Below are 13000 nucleotides of genomic sequence, written 5' to 3'. Positions count from 1 at the left end.
ATACTTAATACTAAATTTAGACACCAAAAGGATGATGTCTCAGGCATAGGAAACCACTCTTGTTTTGCTACTAGTTATTTTGTGAAGTAGATTATTTTGAATGTAATCCCTTAGTGGCATTATTAATTTAAAACCCTCCACTGCCTGCATCATCATTACTTACAAAAATATTTCCTTTCCCAGCTGAAACCTTTACAATCTTTGGAAAAATATTCCCCACCTTGAGTGAGCCTAGTCTGGATCCATACTCAATGGATGAGCACAATAATTCTAATTGTTTAAAAAGGAGGATTAAGGTTTATTGGATACTAAAGGTTTAATTAAAATTATTCTATAGCTTACAGCCTTATTATGTAACACACACACCAGGAATCCTGAGCAATACTGGGGCCAATAGGAGATATTATGTAGATATAGTTCTACTGTAGAAATAAAGTTGTAAAATGTAACTACAGAGTAAGTGGAAGATGGTGCACAGGTGCCGGCAAAAGATGATGAAATGGTTCTAAAATGAAGAAAAGAGCGTCAAGTTAGGGTAGGTATCAGGGCTGTCTGGGGATATGTCATACATTTCTATCTGACAGTACCTAGTTCAGCCAACCAGGTATATGATCTAGTTGCTCCCCACAAACCAAAACACAGAACATAAAACTTAACCTTAGCCCAAAGTTGTCCCTACAGGCAAACTTCTGACAAGAAAGCAATGTACTAACACAACCATCCACTCTCTCCAAAGATTGCCACAGAGTAACTGCACTCACAGCTCACTGTTACCCACACCACTGTTTGGTGCTCACAGCACAGTTCAAGAGACTCTCCGGTAGCTTAGAGGCTGCATTGATACCATGTAACCAAAGCAAATTTGCAACTGAGGGAGACTAGCGGAAGCCAGGTAGCTGTGACCCAGAAGCAAAAACTGGAATCCATTTTATACAGCACCCGGTTCAGTTCTAGTGTTGGCTCTTCCATACTGAGAAGTCGCCAAAAGCTCTCCAGGCAGGCAGTTATGATATTCTTTAACATGTGTTCAACGTACCTGAAGGTTAGAGGAAAATAATGTTTTATATTTTCTCAAAGAAATTAGCTTCCAATTCCTAACCTTTTTTTGCATTCTATTTTTCCAATAACAATAGAATAAACTGGGGTTCTTCTCTTTTATGAGGGCTTATTCTGAATCATAATGCTTCCACGATTCTTCCAGTAAATATTTTACTAGTTGCACAGATTTTAACTGAGTTGCCTGCATTTAAAATGAATTGTGTGAACATTAATACAGCATGTACATGGTTTGGAGAAATAAGCCATGTTTCAGATGATGAAAAACCAGGACCCAGAAGAGCTAAGTCTCACTCTTCCTAAAAATATACTGAACTTCAAGAACTTTGAAGTCAAAAGTATAAATAAATAAAAGGTTTAAAAAGTTGGACACTTGGGAAATACCAAGTCCCAATTTTAATTAATTAATTAGTTAGTTAGTTAATTAATTAATTTTATTTTTGAGACAGAGTTTCTCTGTGTAGTTTGGTGCCTGTCCTAGATCTTGGTCTGTAGACCAGGCTGGTCTTGAACTCACAGAGATCTGCCTGGCTCTGCCTCCAGAGTGCTGGGATCAAAGGCATGTGCCAACGCTGCCCCACTAAAATATTTTTATAATAAATGAATTAAAATAGAACAACTGCTATGTCTTTTCTCAGTTTCTTACAATTTCACATGATTGCTCACATTAAATTAAAATCTGAATTTTAATCATTTTTTTTTCATGTTGTTTTTATGTGTTTGGGTTTGCACACATGTATGTCTATGCACCATGTTCATGAATGGCATGGAGGCCAGAAGAGGAAGTTTGATTCCCAGAAACTGGAGTTATATAGACATGGTTGTTAGCTACCATGTGGTTGATAGGAATGAAAGCTAGGCCCTCCAGAAGAGCAAGCAGCCTGTGATCATAACCACTGAGAAACCTCTTCAGACCCATCAACCTGAAATTGAAACTTCAATCTAAGTACACCAAATTTGGATCCAAGGAAAATTAACCAAAGGTCAGAATCTGAGTTTCCCCATTAGCAGGTCAGCTAGGAACATGACATACAGTTTAGGATTCTATAATCTCTAAAAGAATCAGGAAAAAGGGGAATGGTGCTTCTGTCGACACTGTTCCCATATATTTACAAGTCATTGCTGTCCTCTTATAAAGAACATCCCGAAAAGGTGAGAGAGTCCTTGGGCTAGCCCTGAGTCCTTTGTTCTCATGAACATCACTTCATGATCAAAACTACATAGATATTTGAGATCAGCTCCAGGAGTAGCTCACCCAAGGCCTTCCTCTTGACCAGCATCTAAGGAAGGACCAGTCTCTCGGGCATTGTTTCTTTCTTTGATGTCACATCATCAGAACTGCTCTATCCAGCATAGAGAGAAGATGCTCATTATCACAGCAGATAAGGCCTGGGCATCTCCTGTTGTCTGTGTCTCTGAGGGCCTCCAAGTTCTTAGTAACTAAGGTCTTAGGGAAAAAGTCTGGTCCCACCAGTAAGTCTCACCATATGAGAATAAGAGATGAAGATGCTTCTGTCCATCTTCCGCAGTGGCCTTCATGAAGCAGGTGTGTCAGGGTGTTTGTTATCTTAGCTACCCCTGGCTCTGCTATGGGCAGTCTCACCCATTCTGGGGAAAATAACAATCATTTCTTTCGATACATCATTCTTATGCAGAAAATTAGACGAGTAGAAACAGTTTAAAACATATCTGAACATCATTTTGTGGTACAATTTCCACAGGAAATTCAATATATACTAATGTTCAATCTGTGAACCAGTGTTAACTGATATTTGATGTTAGAAACAAGGACGCATTATACACAAAAGCTAAATTATCCAAAACTACGCTTCCAGACAGGTCATGGCTAAGTGCTGGCCTTATAACTGAGGTGTGTGAGTTCCAATTCCCTTGTTCAACATCTATAAAATAGGAGATGTCCAAGCAGAAAAAGCTGAGAGAACTGGGTTAAATATCACTGTGGCCATGCCCATTTGGATAGCAGTTCCATGTCATTTTTTTAATGAATTCATTTCTTCTGGACCCAAAATATAACCCTGATCACTAAGGAGACTAAACTAACTGTCCATTAAGGGAAAAAAGGATAATGCACTACTCATCTCAGACACCTAGAATTAGGAAAGTTCCATGAGTAGGAGAGCCAGAAGGAGTAAAGAGAGAAAGTTCCTAGGCACAGACATCTCACTAGCCAGCTGTAAAAAATAAAGAATACATGCAAATTATCTAGATCTAAATATCATTAGATGGAATGGAAGAATAGAAGAACAATACCTCATATAAACACACAAAGACACTGTCATGCTATCTCTCAAGATCATCCTTAGAAACCACATCTCAAGAGAAAGTTCTAGGATTTCACTTGACATTTCTATAAAAGCCTATTACTTCTCCTCATGGTACATTATTTAATTTGATGAAACTTGTGGGAGGCAGTTTTTAATTCCCTGCCCATGATGATACCAGAAGAAAATCAGCTGGTGGAAATTATTTTTATCATGATTCAGTTTCAAAAGCAAGTTAACCGATTTCCCATTTCCTAAAAATTCTGCCCCATGTACTAGAAATGGAGACACCTACTTCAAGGTGACACTCACTGTGAACATACTCCTTTCCCACCACCATCTGCAGACTCCAATATCCTTTCTTCAACTACATTACTATTGGAACCTACTAATTTTACAAAGGAGATTCTTAGGCAGAAAAACAAAATAGGTTAAATTCTTCATTCAGTAAATATTCAAGGAAGTGATCAGTGCCTAATTTGACTCTATACCTTGCTAATTGTGAAGGAAGCAAAACAGACCAAAGTTTCATCCCACTGAACTTTTCTCAGCGGGGAACCTTGAAACTTGCCACAGAAAATAACATCAAAGAGAGAAAGTGCTGGGAGAGTGGATACTTTAAAGGGCCAAGCGGGTGGGTGATAAGATGATAACCAAATGATTCAGAGGAAAAGAGTTCTAAGAACAATCACAGTCACATTTGCTGTGCAAAAGAAAAGCACATGGTATGATCAAGAATACAGATCTATGGCAAATGCTGTTCATGGGACTGTTAGGCATGCATACATGAAAATCTTCTCTGAGATTTTAGAAACTAGCAGAACATCACCACTGTGCCTGGACTTCTGACCTCCGGCATTATAGATAAGGTTGTGCACACATTAATGACGCCTCATTTTGAGCACCACTTTGGTCATTTGTCATTCAAGGCTCATTGTTGGGAACTTCCTTTAACAAACTAATTCCAAATTTAAATGTGAAAATTAAAATTTCTTTTAAGAACATAAAGGGGTCTCTAGATCAAGAAGGAAACAGTTGAAAGTTCTCTTAAAGGTCAACAATGGCTGGATTTCATTTTCTTTTCCCACTTACCTGAAAATCTAGCTTCTAATGACATATAAACACAATGTTAAAAGTGGTTTTTTGTTTTTGTTTTTGTTTTATTGTTTTGTTTTGTTTTGCTTTGAGATTCACTTGACAAGTTCTTAAATATGCAGATCCAAAACTTATTTTATACCTAGCCATGTTTCTCCTCAGCTAGAATCTCTTTAGCACTTGAAAATTTTCTTTGGCTGAGGCATCATAACTGGACTTGACACTTCCTCAGAAAATCACAAGCAAGAAGTAACAAAGGTGCAGGATCCCTGGTAACAACCAATGCTTTCTGTCAGCCGTGCACATTCCAGCAGCTGAGAATTGCTGTTTATTTATGTGTACAGGGGACTAGGAGGAAACACCAAAGTCTCTCTTAATTTCTAGGTCAGACATAACTTCAAGCTATCCATGAGTCCAGGGTCAAGACAATGGGAAGCAGAGAGCAACTTTATAAGAGGTTAGTGGTTCTCCTTGGAAAGGTTGACTCATGGATATAAAATTGGAGTAGGAAGAATTAAAATGATTATGCTCTAAAAATGACTTAGTAGAAGTGACAGGGTTGTTTTTAACCTAAATATTTTTTAAGTACCAAATCTGTCACTCTCCTAAGTTATATGTTACCAACTGTAAAGTCTCTTTATTGCAGCCGTAAATGAAACGAAGTACTTTTAGCCAAGCTTTTCAGTAAATCAGGAACTTTGAATTAAATCTGCATTTTATTTGCTTATATGGACGTTCTTTATTTTGATGGAATTGGTATAAATTGCTGAATCCCAGAAGGAGATGTTTTTGAGGAGTCACTACAGGCCTTCAGGAAGTGATTTCTCTGAGGAAAAGAGACCTGAAAACTGTAGGGGAAAAAGAGAAACAGTGGCCACTAAACCCTCTGTTATGCTTGAGTTGAAAGAAGTTGTATTCATCCAGGATGGATGTTTTTAAAGCCACACACTCCCTCATGATCACTTCCACTCTCAATAATCATAGAAGATGCTTTTAATAGCCTTGATTTTAAATATTCACCTATTAGGTTTGCAAATTATTATGTAATTGCATATTAGCTAATGGCTGATGGTTAATGATCAAATATAAAATTAGATTATTAAAAGATAAATGATGTAAGTTTTTCATAGACTTCTCATTTTGGTTTTATTTTTTGTTACTATGGAAGGAGTTAAGGTTTTTATAGCAGTTGCTTCTTGGTCATTTTTTTTTTCATGTTATCAATGATCAATGAAAATAAAGGAAAGAAACCCCAAAGAGACAAAGAACATCACAAATCTTCCCTAATTTTGTTTCTCATTAGCATCTTGGTTGATGTTAGCTACCTTTTGAATTGTTGAAGTAAGTTGCTGTATTCACAGTGGCTTTATTCCCTTCCTGAACACTATCTAAATGAAGGCTGTAAGATGTCACCAATAATCACTTTTTGTCAAACTTACATCAGTGTGACTCAATGATTGCCCCTTGTAGGACATTTTTCCTGGGCATAGAGCAGTTTTAAGCAGACAATCATAAATAAAGAGAAAGGCAGGTACCAAAACCGAAATCCAAAATCTAACAGAAAAACGGCTAGATTTTACACAGGAGCACATCCAGTAGTCAGAAAGATGGCTTAGTCACTTTGCTAATGGACTATCAAGTATAGCATTGTAATCTAATATAAATCAATTACAACTAAACCACTCCAGTAGTAAAACTGCCATATGGCAGGGGAGCCTGTTTGAAGGCAATGGAGCCTTGTTCCGTGCTTTGGAACTTTTCCAATCTAAGCTGCAAAACTGGACTACAAAGTCAATGATACCCTTTCTCCATTATTGAAAGTGTATCTTTGTATGTGTGTGTTTTGTATATTATTCGCATGTATGTATGCATATAGTTAATCCATTGTCTACCACGAAATATTACACATGGATAATAAATCTATTGACATAAATATTTTTTTTCTGATTCTATCTTTCTAAAGAAATTGGAATTTGGTGGGATGTTCATCTCTATATATCTGGTATTCTATGGAAATTCCTGCTAAATAAAAAAAGATTCTTAAAATAGCAATCCTGATTCAAAGGCCTCTAAAAACCATCTTTGGCCCTCTCCAAGTCTTATGGGGGCATAGTTGGTTCTTTTCTTTTCTTCTTAATATGCCAGCATTAAATAAATCCCAAATCTCTGAATATTTACCAAGCATTTACTGGGTTGGAGGCGCTGTGATGGGCAACATTGGTGAAATGAAGAAGTAGTCAGCCAGTTAAGGAGATAAGCCATACATATGTAAAACATCTGAAACAAGATTGCAAGCATCAACTTACAACAACGAGAGATAAAATATCACAATGGCATTTGATTAATTTCCAAATAAATTATATGAAGTGCTGTTGTCACAGGGGGCTCCCTGGAGAAAAGGAGAATCCTAGGAAACCCTGAGTTGGGTCTTTAAAGATGAGACCATTTATCAGACTAGAGGAAAGACATGTCCCAGGTGAATGACATCAAAAGGCTAATAAATCCTAAATGCAGGGAGTACCCAGGAGGCAAAGGCCAGCTATTTTTCAAATTTAAGTAGGTTTCAGTTGTAGAGATTAAGTTGTGTTAACTCTAATAGCAAAGGAGTTGAAGGCATGAATTCTGTGATGTTGCACAGGAAAAAGAAATTCTCTAAGGCAACTATCAAGGATCGATTGGAATGGAAGAAAGAATGGACATGGCATCACTTCAGATTTTTAATCAACTTCTTCAAGTTTTAGTATGACAGAATCTACCACATGACAAGAGAAGGGTGACTCCTCATTTCTGAATCTCTACCGTATTATTTTGTGAAAGCATATTGGAAGGCCAACATTGACTTTTTTCCTCTGAACTTTTTCAAATTAAATGTGAAGATTCAAGTTTATTGATCTCTATTCAAATTTGCAGCCATTTTTATAGCTTCTCAGGGATCACTGTGCTTAACATTTTATGTATTTTAAGATCTAGTTTATCTGTCAATGTACCCAAGTAATCCAGGAATCATGCATTGTGAGACAGAGGTCTAGAAAAATGGGGTCTTGAGTAGCAATGCTAATGATTCTTTAAGGAAGCAAAAGCTTGGCAGTTGGCTCTAAATAAACGTATCTGGATACGATGAGTTTAATGGTAGTTTTGATAAAGTTATAATTAAACAGAGTTTCTTCTGTAGTCAGAGATAAAAGTCCATGCATAAGTGGAGAAGATCTGACATTAATGGAAAACATAAATAGAGGTGCTCACAAGGAAAACTTATCCTTGGAGACTATGGAGGACTATGCCTGTGTACCATCTCCCCCACTTCCAGACACTCCCTAGCTGGTCCTCCGTCTTTTAGAAAAAAATATTAGTGCTTGACCTGTGACCATCCACATTCTGTTATCAGGCTTGACATGTTCTTATCTGGCCATGAATTTAATGAGTGAGAGAGCCGCTCTATGTCAGAAGTGTGCTGCTCAATCATAAAGACATGAAGTGATACACCTTCACTCGGAAAGCTGACAGAGTCCTTGGTGCTTCTTGGGGACTGTGACTACTCTAACTGAAAGGGCATCACCATGATAATTCCAAGGCAGCATGTATCTGTCTCTCCCACCCACACAATTAGCAGCTTGAGCCAGAGTTATTTGCTCATCCTTGTGGCCTTGAACCTTGTATGTATACAATAGATGTATACAATACATCAACCATGCATACGGACAATTTCCCCACTCACCTCCATCCTAGAGAAGGCAGTGTGGAGATTCACATGATGCCAAGAAATTCAAACAGAAATAATCAAATGAGAAAGCATGCTTGGTAGAGTGGGAACCAGGAACAGAATAAAACAGAAAAAAAAGTTCAAGGATAGATAAAAACTGTTTTTTAGTGAGATATGTGGAAAAAAGATTAACTTTCTAACAGGCAATAAAACCATCAAGAGCCTTACTGAACACAGCAAAAGGAATAGGCCTTTATGAAAATGTGAAGTATAATTTAACAGGAAATATTAATGGTGATAGGAAATTTAAAACAGTTTTAAACTCAGTAATCATTAATATAAAACAATATAAAATATTAACTATGAAATTTTTTGAATTGTCAACAAGGAACATAAGACTAATTAATATTAATCAATAAGCATATTTGCTTGAAACTTCTTACAGCTATATTGACAGTTAAATCAGTAAAGAGTGTGGAAAACAGACTAATGTTATATTATGGTTAAAATATCCTTAGATATTAGCTCCTGTAATTTACATGTATGAAAATATTCAATATAATCTATAATTCTGATGGGGTGAATATGTATTGGGTCCATTTTCATGGTAACAATACTGAGACAAACAAAAGTTGACTGAGCAAACATCACCTAGCTAAAGATTAGAAAGCAAGATGAGAAGAAGTAAGCCCCACATACTGGCTCTCAGGTTGACGGCTCCTACCTGTGTGGTTCTTCCTCTCTTCCAAAAGAAGTGCAAAAAGGGGAACAGGAAGTGGAGATGAAAGAAAAGCTATTTAGTTTGAAACATTCTGGACAGATCTTGTTTAATATACTGTTTGTAAACTTCTGAGAGCACCATTATATTTGACGTGCATTTCACACAAGTAGCTTACACAACATTGCAACAATAGTTTAAGTACTTACTGAGTAGAGAAATGGGGTGGTTTATAATTATGACAATTTTAAGAGCTGGGTGCTCTCAAGCGTTTACTTTGAAACAAGCACTTTGTGAAGGCCAGTGTGTGAACAGGCTCATTTGAGCCCCAGAATAGATGGCCGATTGCAACAGTAAAGCATGGAATTAGTAACAGGATTGATATTGTTGTGTTTAGAAACAGTGTTACTACCTACAACTTTTCTAAAATAAACTCAAATGTAGAGTGTTCACAGCAAATATTAGTTTTTCTGTCTCTGGCTGGTACAGTTCTAGTGTACTCTTGGTTTGCTGATGAGGAAACTGAGTCATGCAAGTTTAAGGAACTTGAGCTAGGAAATGAAGGAGACAGAATTGGAAATCTACCAGTCAGGCCTCCCAGACCAGTGACTGTTCAAGAAATGCCTGTGGAATGTATGCATGCATGAACAAACACATGAGCTAAGGAGAGGTGAACATGTAAAGAGGATGCTTCAGGGTGGGAGAGACCATTAGATAAATGTACTTGCCATTATGCCTGACTACCTGAATTCAATTCCTGGGACCTACATGATGAAAGGAAAGAAGCATTTCCCACAAGTTATCCCCTGACTTTCACATATATGTTCTAGTACACTCACACACACAAACACACACATACACACAAATATGTGTTCACACACACATGCAAGTGTGTGTAAACACCTATACATGTTAGTGTTCATACGCACATGCAGGTGTGTACAAGCACACACACACACAAGTAAATGTACAATTTATTTTTCAAAATAATATGCTAGGTAGAAATTAGAGAAAAGAAATATTCTGAGAGTCTGTGATAGAAGGGAGCAAGGGTATTAAGCAGAGGCAAGTTTGAGGGAGGGTAAGAAACTCAAAAGAAAAAAGAAGTTCATTACAGGAAGCCCTCACATAAGAGGGAGGCCATTTTCTTTTAATCACAAGCAGCAATTAATGTAAAAATGAGAACTCTGAAATATCAGAGATCACACTGAGAAAATTAAAACAGCATTAAAGCAGATTCACCTTGAAGTTGGGGAAACGTATTATGTAAGTGGGCAAAGATAATAGGAGAAAAATTCCCATCACATGGCACCATGATCAAAGTGGTTATAGTACCTCTAAGCTACAATGTTTCCAGCTTTATGTGCTCTAAGCACATTCTCTCTTCTGCTCCACATTACCGTTTTCTCCCGATGGGGCAAGTGAGAGTTGAATTTAGAAAGGTCCCCAAGATGAAATTCTCACATGAAAGCTGTTTTGCATTGAGTAGAGAAGTTGAGAGCAGAGAGGAAAGGTGGCTAGTGGCTCTGACTGGATAGTGGAAAATCACCCAGGGACTACCGACACAAGGTCACTGGGAAATGGATGTAAATTATTAATAACTTAGATTTTTAATGATTGCTATACAAAGAGTTATGTCATGCTTTTCAGGTCCTCCCATTATTGAGAATATTGCTGGGTGTCACTTTTAAGTGTCTGGCATAGTGTCTAATATAAAATAAACACATACTGTAACATATCTAGGATTCTTTTGCAGTGATGCAGCCACAGTGAACACAGAGTGCCATTTCCTCATCATGTGCCGTTTCCTCATCATAATAAAGCAGTGAGAAGCAAAAGAGGTATCTGGAAGGCACAGTCATCATAGATTATGTAGTTGAGCCAGCTGCTGAAAGGGATGCCAGGATTTACATAGCTTCTTCAAGGTGGGTGCAAGGAAATGTTAGCCACAATGGAGGCAATTTTTAAGTAACAACTTCTAAGTAATTGAGACGAATAAAGTACGGCCTTATGAGAGGGCTAGCAGATATAAATAAAGACATTATTTTTGGAGTGGAGCCACCTGTGAGGGTGGCAGGCCTTGAGGACCATGGGCCAAGGTCAGAAAGCAATCTACAGAGAAAGAAAAAAAAAAGGCAGACATAAGATCTTTCAGCAGTCATGATAGCGGTCTCGGGGGGAATGTGAAATTATGAGATTGGTGACAGAGGAGGAGCAGGTACTTGGCTGAACCCTGGAGAGCAGAACAGCTAAAAGGCTGTGACACTGGGGGAGGAAGGAAGGGACTTGGAACCAGGAAGATAAAAGTGGAGCCATGGATGTCAGAGAACCCAACTAAGAACAAGGGGAGAGGGTTAATGGTGGTGGTGGGAACAGATGGCGATGGGAAAAAGAAGGGAGCTGTCCTTCAAGATTTTGAAGGGGCATCGATGTGAGAAATACTTTCCAACTCATGCCGAGAAGATTCTTTCCCGAAGTCACACCTTTCCTCTGATAAAATCAAATCAATTTTATTTTCTTCAGATATTCTGCTTGTTACATTTAGAGTCATTAAAATCAGTTTTACTTTAAAGTACTTTGACACAGCTCATGCCAACTAACTAGATTTTAAACTATATTTACAGTGGTGTAAAGTTCAGGAGGTCAAGTGCACTTGACTTAAGACTACAGGATTCTCTCTAGACCAATTCCTGCTACACAGAGAAATGTGCTGACTATTTACGACCTCACTGGGCTAAACCAGTATTTTACTACCTGTAGTCTTTGACAAGAAGAAAACTCAAAGCAAAGAAATTGGTGTCATCACCACCATTTGATGGGAGGGGGAGCTGAGGATCACAGACATAAAGAATCCTGGCCAAATTACCGCCTATATGAGAGTTTTTATTTTCATGACTTTTTATTAGGAATAATAAGGAATGTATTTCTGAAATGTATGGCTGCAGGTCAGAGTTCTCCACATGATCTCCCTATGACTTCTCTGTAATAGTTCAGGGTACTGCTCAGTTGCAAAAGGAGTCTTCCATCTGCCTATACCTGGACTGTTGCTAAAAGGAATCATACCCAGTACTTTATGTGACCTTGACTCAATTTCACAACATACACTTGTCTCATTGACATAAAAATGCCAAAATTCAGAGAGATCAGGCAAAATTTACAACTAGTATATAAAACATTGAGATAGTATTTGAATTCAGTTTTATCTAAATAAAATTTCAGAATTTTTTTAGTCCTGAATTCACCCACAACCATAAGTCTCCCAAAACATCCTGAAACTAAAAAAAAAAAAAAAAAAAGAGTGGTTTAAACAATAATTTAAGTTAGCATTAACTCTAAAGTGTATGCTAACGTGTATATTTAGAACTATATTGTTTTAAATAAAAATTAAATTTACAGTGTTAACTGACAACAGGTCAGTAGAGATAATGTGGGTGGTTTAATGCCCCTTTTCAGTACTTTATAAACCTCTGTGCTATAGAAGAATCTATAAAATAACAATGAACAAAAGAAAACACATAAAAAAGGAATAATAAAATGAAAATAAAATAAATTACTTAATTCTTAGAAATTACATATGTTATAAACATAAAAGTATATAGGAATCTATAAAACTCTGTGTTAATTAGATGGTATCTCATTGAAATTGCCTTAATTTACATTATTTATATTGGTATTCTAAGCTGTTTGGGCAATATTCAACATATATTCATGAAAATAGTATAATCTCATGGTGTCTTATCTTTTCTGTTTTCACATGAATGTGATATTAGAACAATATTTTACAAGACAAAAAATGTTTACCACAGATGAGAAACTATATCACAGCTAACACATTTATACCACTATTAAAATAAAAATTACTTTGGCAAGGGGATTGTAATCATTTTAAAATATTAAAAATTAAATGTAATGTCATGAGGAAAACCTTCATTGAAGAAAAGTCATGAAGTTAAAGGCCTCATCATCCATACATGTGGAGACCCTTCACCTAAGAAAGGCTGTGATGTAAATGTCCACATCATCCATATATGAGGAGGTGCTGTCTTTAATGGTGGTTATTTCCACAGTAGAAGGACACAAGGAGTTCTCATTTTCAAGAGATTCTTATCTGAAAGGATAGGCAAATGTACTTGAATTGTGAAGGTTTTG

General features: G+C 37.0%; 1 protein-coding gene across 1 annotated transcript in view; it reads right to left on the bottom strand.

Annotated features, from left to right (window-relative positions):
- Positions 1-8795: 8795 nt before the first annotated feature.
- LOC118597076 (zinc finger protein ZFPM2-like) overlaps positions 8796-13000 on the bottom strand; it is a 133355-nt gene continuing 129150 nt past the window's right edge. Inside the window, exon 4 of the mRNA XM_036208329.1 lies at positions 8796-8875. Within this exon, the coding sequence (XP_036064222.1) occupies positions 8796-8875 (80 nt within the window). The remainder of the gene's footprint in view (positions 8876-13000) is intronic.

The sequence above is a fragment of the Onychomys torridus genome, chromosome 16, assembly GCF_903995425.1.
Source record: "Onychomys torridus chromosome 16, mOncTor1.1, whole genome shotgun sequence".
In the NCBI taxonomy this organism is placed as follows: Eukaryota; Metazoa; Chordata; class Mammalia; order Rodentia; family Cricetidae; genus Onychomys; species Onychomys torridus.
This window is presented reverse-complemented; position numbering and strand designations above follow the sequence as displayed.